This window comes from Danio rerio, chromosome 9, assembly GCF_052040795.2.
Source record: "Danio rerio strain M-AB ecotype USA chromosome 9, GRCz13ab, whole genome shotgun sequence".
NCBI classification, from domain to species: domain Eukaryota; kingdom Metazoa; phylum Chordata; class Actinopteri; order Cypriniformes; family Danionidae; genus Danio; species Danio rerio.
This window is the reverse complement of record NC_141029.1, coordinates 54,037,664-54,055,000: the sequence shown is the minus strand read 5'-3', so window position 1 is coordinate 54,055,000 and position 17,337 is coordinate 54,037,664. Positions and strand designations below refer to the sequence as shown.

The 17,337-nt window shown below is 37.8% G+C and overlaps 1 protein-coding gene and 1 long non-coding RNA gene across 20 annotated transcripts in view; one reads left to right on the top strand and one right to left on the bottom strand.

Moving 5' to 3' along the window:
* Positions 1 to 17,337, bottom strand: part of baz2bb (bromodomain adjacent to zinc finger domain, 2Bb) — a 129,454-nt gene that overhangs the window by 50,571 nt on the left and 61,546 nt on the right. For 14 of the 19 annotated variants that reach the window (XM_087268425.1, XM_087268429.1, XM_087268438.1 and 11 more), the window contains 6 exons: positions 15,360 to 15,563; positions 9,956 to 10,321; positions 7,408 to 7,810; positions 5,474 to 5,728; positions 1,312 to 1,366; positions 64 to 172 (listed from right to left, as the gene is read on the bottom strand). In XM_087268425.1, coding sequence (XP_087124551.1) covers positions 64 to 172; positions 1,312 to 1,366; positions 5,474 to 5,728; positions 7,408 to 7,810; positions 9,956 to 10,321; positions 15,360 to 15,563 — 1,392 coding nt within the window. The remainder of the gene's footprint in view (positions 1 to 63; positions 173 to 1,311; positions 1,367 to 5,473; positions 5,729 to 7,407; positions 7,811 to 9,955; positions 10,322 to 15,359; positions 15,564 to 17,337) is intronic. The other 5 variants (XM_087268433.1, XM_087268427.1, XM_087268436.1 and 2 more) reach the window with 1 other exon arrangement.
* Positions 1 to 17,337, top strand: part of LOC147835440 (uncharacterized) — a 456,431-nt gene that overhangs the window by 412,232 nt on the left and 26,862 nt on the right. The gene's annotated exons all lie outside the window — the stretch shown is intronic.

Genomic DNA, 17,337 nt, shown 5'->3' with positions numbered 1-17,337 from the left:
ACGAGTCTATAAATCTAACAAATACAGACAGATTTGAACTTTTAGGTGTTTTTTTTGTCTTGCCTTGATGACATCCGGGTACTGTCTGAGTTTTCTACCACATGGAGCGAAATACGCCACTTCTCCACGCAAACGGCCAGATATGCTGGTGATGCGTGTCTCTCTCTGCCACCTGCACACAGAAAGAGCTTTCATTAATGGGCAAGATGCATTAAGTGAAATCATGCATAAATAAAATATATAAGTAATCTATAAGTAATCTATAAGCTATAAGTAAGTAATCCACAGGCTGATCTGATCTAAGCATGTTTGTCCAACTATTTGTTATTAGCAATTTTCCATTTAGCCACTTTATTGCTTTAATTATTTAGCACTAGGCGACACGGTGGCTCAGTGGTTAGCACTGTCACCTTACAGCAAGAAGGTTGCTGGTTCGAGTCCTGGCTGGGTCAGTTCTGTGCATGTTCTCCTCGTGTTGGTGTGGGTTTCCCAGACAGTCCAAACACATGCGCTATAGGTGAATTGAATAAACTAAATTGGCCGTGGTGTATGTGTCTGTGTGTAAATGTGAATGCTGGAATAGTTGGCGGTTCATTCCGCTGTGGCAACCTCTGATGAAAAAAGGGAGTAAGCCAAAGGAAAACGACTAAATGAATACATAATGATATACAGTGATAAAACATAGTAAAACAGCAATGGCTCCAGGGGTTAATAAATGTCTCCTTTAGAGAATCCAAGCATTTTTGTAATTAAAACTAGACAAGAGTGTTTGTTTGTGTCTTATTACTTGCAACTCCATGTTTGTTGCGACTGTGCTTGCGTTTCACACCTAAAAGCTAGAAAAACCCTCTCCTGTCCAGCTGGTGGCACTAATGCAGCAAAAAATGAACCTCAAAAGAAGAAAATGATGAATGTTACACAAAACAGTTTTAAATATGGATATTTTCCCAAGAAAAATGCATGGATTTGCTACAAGAGGCCTTCATTAACCTTCTGGAGCTGCGTGAGACATTTGTTATTATGGATGGATGCACTGTATAGGACATATTTTGCATTACTGCTAAAAATAAACCAACTGTTGCCCTTTTAAAGCAAGAAAAGCCCAAAATAATAATAAAAAACTCTCATTGCATTCAACTGAAAACAGAAACTCATCTACACCTCTGTGCCTTGAGGGTGAGTAAATTGAGGGTGGGATAGTTTACATTTTCTAACCCTTAAAGGTTATTGTAAATATAATGCAAATAATAAAATAAAAGTGAATTGAAATGTGAAGGTATGACAGCAATAATCCTAAAAGTAAGAACTCACCCATATTCTAGAGGTTTTCGTAATGCAGATTCATCTGTGACTCTTCTTCTTTTACCTAGAGACAGATCAACAAATATATAAATCGCAAGAAACAAGTACACAATAAATATAGTAATACTGAGAATTAACAATAAATTCCAGGGGCCTCATGTATCAACGCTGCGTACGCACAAAAAGTTTGCGTACGCCAAGTTTCACGCTCAGAATCGCTCACGTTTGGATTTACTAACAATGAACTGAACGTGGGAATGTGCGCAGCTTCACGGCAGCTTCATGGCTGGCGTACGCACATTTTTTGTGCGTGTCTGTTTTATTTCCATTGGCGACTCCTAGAGGCAGTTGTGTTAAATTCCTCTCTACAAAGTGTCTTTGAGCCTTGCAATGGCAGCTGTATGAGACGGGTTCATCTAGCAGGTATGTAAGGTTTCCATACCATGCAGTTGACCAGCTAAACATTAAAGCACAATTTGCAGCAGTCGCCTGTTTTTCCAACGCACATTTCTATAAAGACACTATCTGAAGGTGAATTTGCATGCGTGAATCAGAAACATTTCCATTCAATAAATGTGCAAATAAAATATGATGCACAGATTATAAATGATTCCTACTTGTCTTTCTCATGATAAATAGTTGGTAAAATCGGATATGTAGCGGGTGGGGGGGATGACTTCATCAGATGCTGTATTCGAACCGAGTTCATGCTCGAACGTGTCAAAACATGATGACATGCGTTTTCCGAGTTGCACCACTGAGACTGTTAAGGTATTTCAACATTTTACGCCTATAAATCACACTATTTCTTTTTAATTCACTCAGTGCGATGTTCAGAACTGTGTTAACAGCATCAGCTAAACTCTCCCACTCTATTTTTTTCTTTTGTTGTTAATTCCGGAGGACACATTTGCAAATAACACCGCTTTTCTCCGGTCTACCTCCGAAAGCGGCACCTCCAATTCACATTCTGTTGAAAGTTTCTCTTCTTGCTTGCTTTTGCCTTTGCTTTTTCGTTGGGTTTTGCCAAAGTAGAGTCATTTGCATATTCATACGGGGGAGGAGGCAGGGAGGGGTTTTGTGCTCGTGCATGTTGCGCTCAGTTTCACGTTCATTCAGATGTACAAAAGAATTTGCGTGAGATTCGGCGTAGGCAGTGTTTCATACATCTGAATTTTTTTCTGTGTATGCACATTTACAGCTTTGTGCGTACGCAATGTTTTAGTATGATTTCCACGCAAGTCTTAGCACATGAGGCCCCAGGTGATTATATTTTAAAGTGTCATTTATTTCTGTCACGCAAAGTTCAACTTTAAGCAGCTATTCTCAATCCTTCAATTTAACACAAGCGGTAACCTCCCACTCTCCCTCGTGAAGCAAATACGGAAGGAATTGAAACTGCAATTCATAGAAAATCCACTAGTCATAACTCCATATAGAGCACATTTCTATTCAGCCCAATGTTAGAATGGCCAACTTTACAGCAGAAAAAAAAGTGTTTACAGCCTGGTACAAAGATTGATTTTGATTCATATAGCTAATATTACCCTCCATGACAACTGTGAGAAAATTAAGGGTGTGGCCACTTAAATGACAGCTAAGTCTCGCTGGTCGCAGTCACTTCACCTCAGCTGATTCCGGCTGATTAGACGCTGAACCAGGCCCGTGCAGAGACTGTCCAAAGGGCATGTGCAGAAGAAAATTTTTGAAGAGCGGGGAGGGGGGGTATGGGGGGTATAGGGGCAGGGGGGTGTCGCGAGGGCACTTTTGATCATTTTGGAAGGGCACTTTCTATCCAAGACTAAAAAGGGCATGTGAACTGCACAGGTTGAGCCCTATGTGTGCACGTGCCTGCGCTGAACTCTGCATTTTCATCATATTTTTGTTGCCTTTTATGTTTCTTTACACAGTCAGTTGCTTTTTGGAATTATTTCCTACAATTATCAGATAATATGACATGCTGTGTGCACTTAATTGTGCTCACAAAACATTCACATGGCCTCTATTTGTCAGGTGAGTGAAATATACTTATACCATCTCTATGCTCAGTGGCTCAATGTATTAAAGCAGTGTTTTTAAAAGTCTAAACACTTTATTGATAAAGTGTACAACCAATCACATGGTCAGAACACAAACGAGTCGCAGGTAATGAAGCATTGTTTCAGCTACATTCATTCTTCCATGGCGGGGCGCCACGACCAAATTCATCCTGCCACGGCTACATTACAGCTTCTCATTCAAAACATTTTATTTTTTTTATTAGCGGGAAATAATCGCACCAAAACGTATTAAAAGATGAGTGAATTATAACAGAGCGAACTTCTCTGTAACTGTAGTAGCGCTGTGCATTATTTATTTACCCCGTTAAGGTTACGTGCTGACAGACTGAGGCCAGCAAACACGACATGATATAGCCGTTTCACTTTACTTCAGGATGCATTAATATCGCTCTGTAGGTCTATTAGAGACATTCAGAAATATTCCAAAGCAAATCTAATAAATGCTGAAGACATACTCGTTACATAAACGCACTAAATCACACTTTAGGAGCATTTATTTTAAAGCGCACAAGATCTGCACGCTCTTGAAGCGGCTTATATTTGAGGGCGTGCAAGAAGTTTTGTGCACGAGCAGAGGAAATCTGCACGCAAGCAAAGAGATCCGCATGCTGTAGGCTATTACATAAATGCGATCTCGACTTCTAATACTGCGCTCACGACATTTGTCATTGAAATAACGCCGCAGGTAGTTAGTAGATCTGTGTCAAAAAAAGCCCTGCCTCCACAGTTGGAAAAAATCCTGGAGTAAACACTGTGAAGCATTAAGCGTTTCTCCCAAAGAAAAGCCTGGGTAAGCAAAATGCTAGCAGGCATCTGTAGCTCCACTCACGTTCCACCTCTTTGCCCTTATGTGGTATCCCCCGGTTGGTGCAATGACGCACGAAAAAAAGGCGAAGGATGGCCACGCCTACTTGTAGCTTCTTTTGCGTTCTTCAGAAACCTATGGGTAACGTCACGGATACTAAGTCCATATCTTTTACAGTCTATGGTTAAACATGACGTCATTATTGGTGTAATGTTTTTGTATAAACTTTTTCTGAATTCTTTGATTGTTAGAAAGTAAAAAAAAAAAACAGCATTCATTTTTTATTCATTCAATCATTTTCCTTTGGCTTAGTCTCTTATTTCTTAGGGGTCACCACAGCAGAATGAACCACCAACTATTCCGTCATATATTTTACGCAGGGAATGCACTTCCAGCCGCAACTCAGTACTAAGACACACGCATAAACTCTCACATTCAAACACACACACAGATACACAACGGTGAATTTAGTTCACCTAATGTCATCTCATGGCTGGGTCAGTTGGCATTTCTGTGTGGAGTTTGCATGTTCTTCCTGTGTTGGCGTGGGTTTCCTTCAGGTGCTCCGGTTTCCCCCATATGCTTAAAAAGCATGTGCTATAGGCGAATTGGGTAAGCTGCATTTTTTGTAGTGTATGTTTGTGAATGAGTGTGTGTGGATGTTTCACAGAGATGGGTTGCAGCTGGAAGGGCATCTGCTGTGTAAAACATATGCTGGATAAGTTGGTGGTTCATTCCGCTGTGGCAACCCCAGATTAATAAAGAGAAGAAGCCAAAAAGAAAATTAATCAATGAATAAATTGACTGCAGTGTATAAGTGTGTGTGTAAATGAATGTGTTTCACAGTACTGGGTTGCGGCTGGAAGGCTATTCGCTGGATAAAACATAAGCCGGAATAGTTGTTGGTTCATTCCACTGTGGTAACCGAAGGAAAATGAATGAATTTGTTAAAAATATTCTCTTGGTCTCTTCTAATTTTAATATTTGCACGAGTAGATGACAAAGTTAATGCAAACCACAAATAAAGGCTAAATTCAACCAGGCAGTGCAAATGACATTAAATGTATGGTAAACTTGCAGCATTCACCTCAATTGCATCTTCTGCTCATAAAACAAATGTGTGCAAAGCAAAAAAAAAAAAACATCCTGCAAATAATCTGGAGCAAGTGTCGCGATGTTCTCTTTGTGTTTGGTGTGAATCAAGCATAAGAGTCCTCTTTCAAAACATTAAAATAATAGTAATTATCCTGCACTTCTGTCCAGTACTGTATTTGCACCATTGCCGTCGAAATGAAGTAATCACTACCTGGGGGTGTGGTCACACTGTAAGGCGAGAACGATGAATTGTGATTGGCTGAATTCCCAGAGCTGGTCACAATGGTGGGCGTGGCTGCGATGGAGGTCTTATGAACTTGCAGATTGAGCGGGGTGGGGCTAGTGTTGTAGGAGGAGTCTAGCACAGATGCTGAGGATTTGCTGAGTTTGAGTGGCGCTCTGTCCGTTTCTACATCTGTGTCCAGCTCTTCATCGTCAGAATCACTCTCTAAGTTGCTGTCAGAGTCTAGAAGAAAATGATATGAAATTGTTTACAGTTTTTCTTTATAAAACAGACTATATTAAGCACCTTCACACCAATAAACAGGAGAAAATCTGTTAATTGTCCACAACTCATCACTTATGAAACAACTTTAATTGACCTAATTGTGTCATTCATCACACATTGTATGGCGGATGGCGGGATGCATTGAATGGCAGAGGGTTGTTGCGGATAAACGACGAAAGTGAGGGGGTGGGGGGGTGAACAGAGGACAGGGGAGGAGGGTATTTGAGGAGGAGGATCGGTTAAATCGGGTGCCGGATCAAATATATATATATATATATATATATATATATATATAGTGCAATTCAGTGTGCAAATATATTTATTTAAATAAATAATATAATGTAGCAAAAAAACAAAAACAATTATTAAACAATATTTAATTTTTTTTAACTCACTAAGCAATTAGCTATTCGACTTTTAATATACACTCACGGGCCATTTTATTAGGTACACCTGTCCAACTGCTCGTTAACGCAAATTTCTAATCAGCCAATCACATGGCAGCAACTCAATGCATTTAGGCATGTAGACATGATCAAGACGATTTGCTGCAGTTCAAACAGAGCATCAGAATGGGGAAGGAAGGGGATTTAAGAGACTCTTAATGTGGCATGGTTGTTAGTGTCAGACAGGCTGGTCTGAGTATTTCAGAAACTGCAGAAAAGCATCTCTGAATGCACAACACGTCCAACCTTGAGGAAGATGGGCAACTGCAGAAGACCACACCAGGCGCTAATCATCTCAGACTGGATGCTTGAACATGACAATGAGTTCACGGTACTCAAATGGCCTCCACAGTCCCCAGACTCAATCCAATAGAGCACCTTTGGGATGTGGTGGAACGGGAGATTGACATCATGGATGTGCAGCCGACAAATCTGCAGCAACTGTGTGATGCTATCATGTGAATATGGAGAAAAATCTCTGGGGAATATGTCTAGTACCTTGTTGAATCTGTGCCATGAAGGATTAATGGCATTAAATAAAGGATTCCAAAACAGTACTATAAGGTGTACCTAATAAAGTGGCCAGTGAGTGTATGGATCGTCTTTTAAATATCAACTAAGTCAAAGAATCTTGCATGAAAAATACAATTATTAAAATGTACTATTAAAGGGCCAATACAGACTAGTGAGGACATTTTTAATGTTGAGAGAAGTAACAAAAGGTAACACTTTATGGTCCAACACTTTTGATGGTCCATTTGAGTATTAATAGACTGTCTGCTTAATATCTGCTGATACTGCTCCTTCAACAGACATTTAACTGACTTTAAGAAACTTTGCAAGTACATGTCAACTTACACTAACCCTAACCCCAACCCCAACCTTACAGTCTACTTATAATCTATTGAGAATTAGCTGGCATGTAGATGCAATGCAACTTAAATTCAACAAACAGACCATCAAAATAAAGTGTGACCTAAGAGAATGATTCCAAACACAGTTTGTAATTTAGTTCCTATTTTGTATTTTTTATTCACCCTCCTGTGGAATTTAAAACCTTTTAAACATTTCCCAAAGGGCTTTTTTAACAAAAAAATTTAAACACATTTTAATTTAATGTAATTACAAACTTATAATTTCACCTTCAAATGTTTTATAACCGGACCCTGAATAATTAAACGTCCCACTGACCTGAAACACTGTCATCTGAAGCGTCATTTCCATCCTCGTCCTCCATTAACGAGTCATCAGAGTCTTTATTATTCATGAGCTCAGACTCCGCCCCAATAATGCTCTCCGCCAATGAGATTCTCTCCCTCTTTATAATCCTCTGTCCTGTTTTTTGGCCAGGTTTGGGTAAAGCAGAGCTGCGTGTTGTAGTACTGAGATTAATAGGACTGCTAATTGCTGGATTTGTGGCTTTCAGCAGTGGTTTATGGGAGCGAGGTTTGGTAATGAGGGCGAGAGGAGCCTCCTGTACTTCACCAGGATGATGATGATTATTCTCGGTAGGAAGAGTTTTGAGGAATGGATTGCTGCATGGAAGATTTTGGATTCTCTGTACTTCATTTTTCAGATCCTGAGGTAGCGAGGGCTGATAGGAAAGAGAGATGCTGTTATTTATTTGAGCTGTCAATCAGTGAATGCTGCCTTCATACGCATGAATACTGGAACACATATGAAAGTAATATCTTGCTGAATTTATTATATTGCACAAAATTGTTCTCATAATAAAGTGTGGAACTGAATTATGCAAATTGTAAAGACTTACTGATCAAATAAGGTTTTAAAAGATTATATTTTATCTGCAAAGTTGCAGTGATGTTGTGAAATATTATTGCAATCTACAATTATTGTTTTGTGTCTGGATATATTTAAAAATGTAATTATTTATGTGATTCAAAGCCTCATTTTTTATTATCATTACTCCAGCCTTTAGCGTCAAATCATTCTTCAGAAATCATTTTAATATGATCTGATTATTAAAACATTCATTATTATTATGAAAATTGACAGTTGTGTTGGTTCATATTTACCATTTTTCTAGATTCTACAATAAATAAAGAATTAATGTAAGAATTAAATAAATGAATAAATAAATAAAATAAAAAAATAAATAAATATATATATATATATATATATATATATATATATATATATATATATATATATATATATATATATATATATATAAGAATAAAATAAAAATAAATAAAATAAATAATATAAAAATAAATAAATAAAAATTATTTTAAAAAAAAGATAAATAAATAAATGAATAATAATAAAAAATAAAAATAAATAAATACAAATATTTAAATAAACGAATGAATAAAAAATAAATAAATAAACAAACAAAACTAAAACAAATAATAAATAAATAAAACTAAAAAGAAACAAACAAACAAATAAAAACAAATTATTAACATAAATTAACGGAAAATTATTGCAAATTGAGACTTTATTTTACATTAGGTTTGCACTTTCTTTCTGTGCTTGAATGTTAAAATGACCCTTCTATGATTTTTTTAGCCACAGCAATGATTGACAACTTGAGTTTAAGACCCCTGAAATACCACAATCGCACACACACACGCACGCACGCACGCACGCACGCACGCACGCACGCACGCACGCACACACGCACACACGCACACACACACACACACACACACACACACACACACACACACACACACACACACACACACACACAACATATACAATAGTCACTAATTACTTTAGTTAAATAGTAACTGATAATGTAGCTTTTTTAACAGTTAAAGTTATTATACAGCAGGGAAAATAAGTATTGAACACGTCACCATTTATCTCAGAAAACATATTTCTAAAGGTGTCGTTGACTTGATATTTTCACTAGATGTTGGTAACAACCAAAGAAATCCATATATACAAAGAAAACTAAACTAATTAGTTTACAAATGAAGTAATGTGTAATAAAATGAAATGATGCAGGAAAAAGATATTGAACACATGAAGAAAGGGAGGTGTAGAAAGGTGTAGTGAAAGCCCAGACAGCAGCTTAAATCTCTCAGTAGTTCTTCAGCAACCCTCTGGCCCTCCTCAGTGTAAATGAATATCAGCTGCTTCAGTCCAACATCTACATTAGCAGGAGGATGAAGATGAAACCAGGGTGGACATTTCAGCAAGACAATGATCCAAAACACAGCCAAGGAGACTCTCAGATGCTTTCAGAGAAACAAAATCAAGCTGTAGAATGGCCCAGCCAATCACCTGACTCCAATCCAATTGAAAACACAAAATAAAGATCAGATTTGATAGACGAGACCCACAGGAGCATCAAGATTTTGACACTCAAGTCTGGGTAAAACTGACACCTGAGAAATGCATAAGGCTTCATTCTCTATATGAGAGGCGTCTTTAAGCTGCAACACCAAAACAGCCTTTAATATAAAGTGTTAAACACATTTCAGTAGTTCAGCAGTTTCTCTTTCTGTCATTTCATTGTTATTACACACAACTCGGATCCAGATTTGTTTGTTTTGTTTTATTTGTATGTTTGTATTGTTTGGGTTTTTACCAAAATCTTCTTAAGTTCCGTGTCAAAAGCTCCTTCAGGAATATTATTCCCAGGAAAAAACATGACGTGTTCAATACTTATTTTCCCCACTGTTAACCTGCAGCTATATAGTATATAGGAAATGTCTATGTGTACATGTTCAATGAAGTTTTCTTTCCATCTCTCTGTTTCAATCACCTGTTTGCTGAAGTGGTGAAGGCTCAGGCTGAGGTTATTCCTGGATCCGCAGGCCGGAGGTGTAGGAGAGGAACACACAGACGGTGTTTTTGCTGTAGGGCTAGAAGCGGCTTGTTTAGGAGGTGATGGCTGCAGGTCAGTGTTTGAGTCTTTATGGGACGGGGTGTCTCTGTGTCTCGTCACTAGAGCCAGTGGTTTAGCACTGACTGCTAACCCTGTGGGCTGAATGACACTGGTGTGTTTGCTTGACTCTTCTGTGGGTCTGAAGGCCTGGATGTGTTTCGACAGCTTTAATGAACTCTGAAGATCCTGTGTTTGCTTCCCTAAAGTGTGGTAGTTCTGCTTCCTGTCTGTGTGCATTTCATCCTGGGCAAGCAAAATATATACTGTTTTATTAAAAAAATAAAATAATAATAACAATAATAATAATACATATATATACACACACACACACACACACACACACACACACACACACACACACACACACACACACACACACACACACACACACACACACACACACACACACACACACACATACATACATACATACATACATACATATATATATATATATATATATATATATATATATATATATACACACACACACACACACACACACACACACACATATACACACACATATATACATATTATACACACACAACAGTTCTGTCTGGTTTTTGAATCTGATTGGCTGATAGCTGTGTGACATTCTGCGATATCATCAGGGATGCTCATTTTAGCTAATGTTGCTAAGCGACAACCGCCACTCGTTAATTGGATATTAACGGTTAACTGGTCAAATTAATGTAAAATTAAAAAAAAAAAATATTTCCGTGTCTATTTTGTGTCTGACACATTAAATATTGCATTTTAAAATACTGATTTCTTTTAACATGCTCTTCTTTTAACATATTAATAACAGAAAATAACAAAACAGCATCACGCACCTGCAGTGTTTCCAATAGCATAGAAAAACAGAATGAACTAAATAAAATGAATAAAATAAATTGGCCTTCCCTAAATTATTTTCACTTAATTGATTAATTTAGATTACAGAATGATAACACTGACTGAAGCTTTTTTAAGAACCGGCATAGGCTGTTTTTTTCCAATCATATGTTTTTATTCTTCCGTCAAATAAAAATAGCAGACTTCCTCAAATTGCTCGCTCCACGGAAAATATGCATTTATTTAATGCCCCGCTGTTATTTTTATATCACAAAACCATTTTACATTTTTAATAGAAATCATTATTTTTAAGAATATGGGCCCTATAATAAACCCGCAATGGGGCGCGAGGCGCAGCGCAATACTTGTTTGGTAGTTTCAGCTTGACGCAAGAGTCGTTTTGAGGCGTTGCGCCACGCTGTTTAATTAGCAAATGCATTTGCGCTCATATGTGCGCCCATAGGCGTTCTGGTCTAAAAAGGGTGGCGTTCTGAGGCGCACTGCTGGCGCGTTGCTATTTTAAGAAACTATAATAGATTTATCATTAGACCAAAACAAACCCGGTCGAAAGTCCAGCGCAGAGTTGCGCCTCGCTTACACACTGCTTAATAGCCTACACACAAGATGTAGAGCAATAGCAAATATCTTTACATATAAAAAAATTCAAATATTAAGAATAGGGCTATATTTAAAGGATTAAAATATTACAAAACATATTATTTTCTAGCCTACATAAATTTAAAAACCACTGTTTTTTAACTTCTTCACCTCGCGAGGCTTTATCATTTCATTAATGACAATTAACTTTTGTATAATGTTATTATTATTAGCAGTATTATTAATTATATCCATATTTATAATTTTTTTTATTAAAAACAAGCTTAGATTTGCCCACCTGCAGGTTTTAGACCATATGGGGCACAGCATGTGTTTTAGGATATAACTCAGGTTTTTGAGCACACTTCGTTATTATTGTTCATTTATTTGTTTGCTGGAAATTAGAACTGAATTTAGAAATAGTTTTGAAACGAATATTTGCGCTTAACAAACAAAATTATTTATTAATAGGCTAATTGATGTCTGTGCGTAAAGGTTTCCCTATCCAAGAGCGAAAGTGAAAGTAGTTCCATTATCTCTCATTTTCACTCAGTAGATGCTCTGTTTAACTGTTTTATGTAAAAAAAAAAAAAAAAAAAAAAAAAAAAACTGTTAACTGTTTGCTTGTGAAATGCTCAGTTTTTCCACTTCCACTTACTTTACGTCATGTAAATAGCAAATGCGCTTATGGCGCGACGCAGCTGGCTCTTAAAGGTAATGGGAGACGAGACTCTGATTGGTTTATTCTCAAAACACACCTATAACTCATTAAGAAAATAAACTCAACCCTTTTAGACCATGCGCCACGGCACAAAGTGGATTTTCCCATCCTAAATTAGCAAATATGGATTCTGTCACACCCTGAAAGTGTTTGGGCCCTGCACTTTGCCATTTTGCGCATTGACCGTCAAAATAGAGCCCTATGTCTTGATATGTGGTTTCCTCTCTCACTCGCGGTTCAAATGCGCGCGCTGCGTAATGAAAAGACAATGACAACGCGCGCATATGTTGACTTTTTGTAAACAGTTTTGTTGTTTAAATATGATATTGTATTAATGTGCATACATGCTTTATAAGCTGTAAAATGAAAGCTAAAGCCTATTTGTTGTGCTTATGACGCAGACCCAGGAGGCCATCAGCATCAGCGCTGGTTTGGCATCAACTCGTCTGAATCAAACAGCAATATTCTTCTTCCATTTTGCTTCTTTTGCAAATATGTCTGTAGGCACATGTGGTCATACGTTATCGTCCCACGAGTTAACAAATGTGAGTTGCAATTGCACATTAAGGGGCCGATCACAGCAAACGCGCTTTCCCATTTCAGAAAGGTGAGGCGCACACACTGACTTTTATGCCTCTTTTTTATGTCACTAGAAAATGACTGAATCAGCTGGGTATTGATCGTGCAAGAGTGTTGCTGTCTATGTTGTTACAATTGTAACATTCAAGATTTGTAATTTCATACATCTCTGGATAACTTGAAACAGCGAGCACTAGTCTCTCCTACATCTCCTACAAGTTCTCAGTAGTTGTCTTGACGACACACACACTGCTGCTCTAAGATGAGCCGTGTGCAAAACACTTGCGGCTTTTAGTAAACTATTCAAAAGATGCCCCTCTTAACGCAAAAAAGTGCAATCAATCGGTCCCTTATGCAGCCAAACTCTAAAAATATATAAAATATTATTTTTTAATCTTTTAACTGATACCATTAATCGGTTACAAACGCACCCTTTCGGTGTAATAATAATCATCACTAATCAGAACTCATACAGCCTCTTCACCCTTGTGTATTACTCTGCCCATTTACTGTAGAGTGACAGCAGATCAATAAACTCACTACAGTTTGACAAATATTCCTGCTGTTGGGCAACATAATGTACTTTTGAGGCTTTTTTAGTCGAGAATGTAGTTGTTTAGATTGCAACTATGCAGTTTATTAAGAAGGATAGTGCTTATATTAAATATAATTTTGGAGCATTGGCGGCCATCAGCCTGTCATACTGAGCAGAGCAAAGACGGTTAATATGTGTAGACTGATGGCACTTCATGCCCTTCAGCCTTATAGTCTTAAACTGTGAGCAAATCTCCTGTTTTGTCATCACTTTAGACATTACGCTAGAGAATCATTCAAACACTAGCTCTAAAATGACTTTTGTGCTTCTGCTGTTCTGACGTCAGCTGCAGATGTGAATGAATGGCGGAAGAAAGTAGTTCCTCATGTAAAAGGGTTTTTGAGACTCCTTGTTTGATTTTCTTTTTTATATACATGATTATACCGTTCAACTGATGTATAAATGCAATATAACACTCGTAGCAGTGTGAAATGGCTGTATATCATCACTGGTGGGACACTAAGGGTGCTTTCACACTTGGTTCATTTGCCTGGACCGTACCCAAGTTCGATTGTTTCCCCTTGCCACCTCCTCGGTTGGTTTGTGTTCACACTGTCTTTTTTCCTTCTGAACCCCGGTACGCTTACGTCATCGAGCTGCTGTTTTGTTTATGGCCGTTGCTAGGTGATGGTCACGAAAGCAAGCACCGAAATGGAAAGACGTCCGCACATCGCGGTCATTCTGCTTTAACTGAAGCTTTTGGTTTTGGACATACAGAAAGCGACTCAAGCAGACATTTTCACTGTGTATCACTGTGTTTGCCCTGGCTCAGTCCCGCACGTGTTACCAAGGTACGAAACGTGACACAGTCACACACAAACACAAACTAACGTTATGAAAACAATAGCTCGTTTTACAGTTGGCGGTTTACTTCCGTTGTTTGGTACGATTGCATTCACATAAGAAGTGATCATACCAGAGTTCGCATTATCCGTACTCCAGACCACCTCTTTCAGGCGGACTCAGGTATTGTTCACGGGTGCGCACTCGAGTTTAGAAGACACGTTCACACTAGCTTAACGTACCATACTATAGTCAAAAAAATGAACCCGGGTGCGGTCCAAAAGTGCTAGTGTGAAAGCACCCTAAAACACTTGGACTGTGGCCTCGTGCCAACGCACGTCTCCCACCAGTGCCGATATACAGTCATATCACATTGCTATTCATGTGATATTGCATTTATACAACAAATAATAGTGGATGTAATAAAATCATATAAATGTTTAATACACATTTACAAACGTTGTTCACCATTGCGTTTAAAATAGATTATTAATATCTTGGCATTTTTTGTTGTAAACTACATGGTTTTCTTTAATGTGGCTCATTAATATTCAAGTGTTGCTTTAAAGGTTACTTGAACACCATTAATGTGTTTTAAATGATTTTTATTAAATTAATATCATTAAACTTCTAATATATTTTCAGATTTTATTATACAGTAATTTTATGATATTTAATTCTATTTGTAATATACTGGAAACACTTTCCAAAAGGGTTCATTTAGTTTACACAACCTATAGCTCCATGTTGCAATAAGCAAAACACTTTGTACAGTATTTATTATGTTTTGTTAATATTTGTAAATAAAAATATTGTTTAACATTATTTCATGCTAGTTCATTGCACCTTTCATTACAAGTTAAATATTAATAATAATAAAAATAATGATGATGATGATGATGATGATAATCGTGATAATAAGGATAATAATAAGGATGATAATAATATAAAATGATTCTGACTTTAATAATGATTAATTATTATTTGTTTTGATAGTATTATTTCATTGGAAGTTTTTGGGAACTAAATCTTAACAAATGAAACTTTAATATAAACTGATGACCTGCTTTTTTAGTACTTTATTTTTAACAGCTTTAGGTTCTAATTTGCATTCATATTTTATTTAGTTTTTAGTTTAGTTTTGGCTAATAAAACAAAACCACACATACCTTGCGGATAGCTTTCTGCTCTTTTCCACACTTTTCAGAGTCCACACTGTCATCACTCTGATCATCATCTTCCTCATCATCATCATCTTCATCCTCCAGGTCATCAGAGTCTGAACTGCTGAGGGCATCAGTGGAGATGTCAGAGCTGGAAGCTGATTGGCTGTCGCTGTTGATGGAGACGCCTGACGATTTACTGCACAGCTTCTGCCAGGAAGAGCAGAGTTAAGGTTATTGCACACTAAATTACAATTTTTGTACGGAATTTTCACGTTAAAAAACAAATTCACACAGCCTGCAAAACTTTTGTCCATCATTAAAAAAATCAAATCAAGTTTGGTTTTTCAGTATTAAGTAAACTTTACATTTTGGAATAATTCAGCAGAGATCTTTAAAGGTTCAGGACATCCTGGAGAACTTTTTTTTTTATATTAACAGATTTGTGTGTGTTGAGCATCAGTTAAGGCAATGTTAGCACCTGTCAGCTTTAATTGTGGGGAAAACTGGATCATTTTGAGCTTTTGTCAGGTAATTTCAGCTTCCGGGTTTAAAATGATTTTTGGGGCGGGATCAAAATCAGCGACGTAGCACAGTACTGCAAGTGCAATGATGACGCGTCGGTTTCTCATTATTATTCATAGCAGAGTTTTCTTATCCTATGAGAAGAGCCGGCTGCTTAATTATTCATGAGACCTGCCAGACCTGCCAGAGTCAAGCCCGAGCTGTGAGACACGGACCCACGGCACACAGTATTTAGCCGTTCATGAAGGCTCATATGCGTTTGTTTCCATGATCCACGGGGTTTGTTGCATGTTGTCCCCCGCGATCTTGTCAGGGCCGATCATACAGCAAAGCTGTGTGCTGCAAGCATTTCTGTCGGGAGAGCAGCACGAGAATTGGAGCATGGCGGACGCTGTCTTTTATCAGGAGTTCGTTCACATTCAGACACATCACCGTGCTGCTGTGTTCGCCTAAATCCTCCAGATTACCAGCAGGGCTAATGGTTAAAATAGACAGGTCAGGAGACCTGCTGCACTGAGTCTGCTGGATACGGGGATTGAGGGAGAAGTCCTCATTTATAGTGTTTACATGAACACACTTATCTTTATAATGATATAAATTGTGGTTATGTGTATATGAAATTACAAATAACAAATGTAGCAGGGCATTAAATCACTGTTCATTTCTTTGCATTTTAACTTTGTGAACTATAAACTCATGCGTCTCCTCACAGTTTGTGTCACGGATTTTGTGAGCTAACTGACAACAACAGTTGTTCGCTCACCTTCTCCCCTGCTGGCCACGCCCACTCCTGCCCGATGCTTGCGGAGCTCCACGCCCATTAATCATGCATGTTTTGAAAAAATTCTGAAGTAGACTTTAACCGAAAGTGGGGGGTGTCATGGCCCTTTAAGGAGACCTCTCCTTCCTCTCTATGCAGTTTTCGATGAACACACTATGTAGCCTATTCCTCTTTCCTTTTCAACTTTGGAGAAGAGACAGGAGAACAAAGCATCATTGCCATCATCGGACCCAGTGTGCAAAGTTTGTGTACATGACAATTTTTTTTCAGACCTTTAACATGTCTCTAAAACAGATACAAGACAAAAAAAAAAATTAACTCACCTATTAAAGATGTAACAAATTTTCTCAAAACAGCAAATAAATAACAATAAAAATAACAAAACAGACCTATTGACCTTATTCTCCGCAGACGAGCGGGCGCAGCCATTTGAATCTTTTTGGCACGAGACTTCCGGTCTCATTCACTTCCATTCATTTTTAGACATTAAAAACTGCTCGTTTCGCTGTTTGATGTTGCAAACTGATATTTCCTTGTTATATTATTCTACTTGGTCTGTGTAGTCATGCAAACATTTGTTTGTAGAGCAAGTAGTTTGACCGTTTTTTGCCGTTTATTATTCCTTGTCATTTCTCCCATAGGCGACTGAAACGGAAGTTCTAAGACAATCGCGAAAAC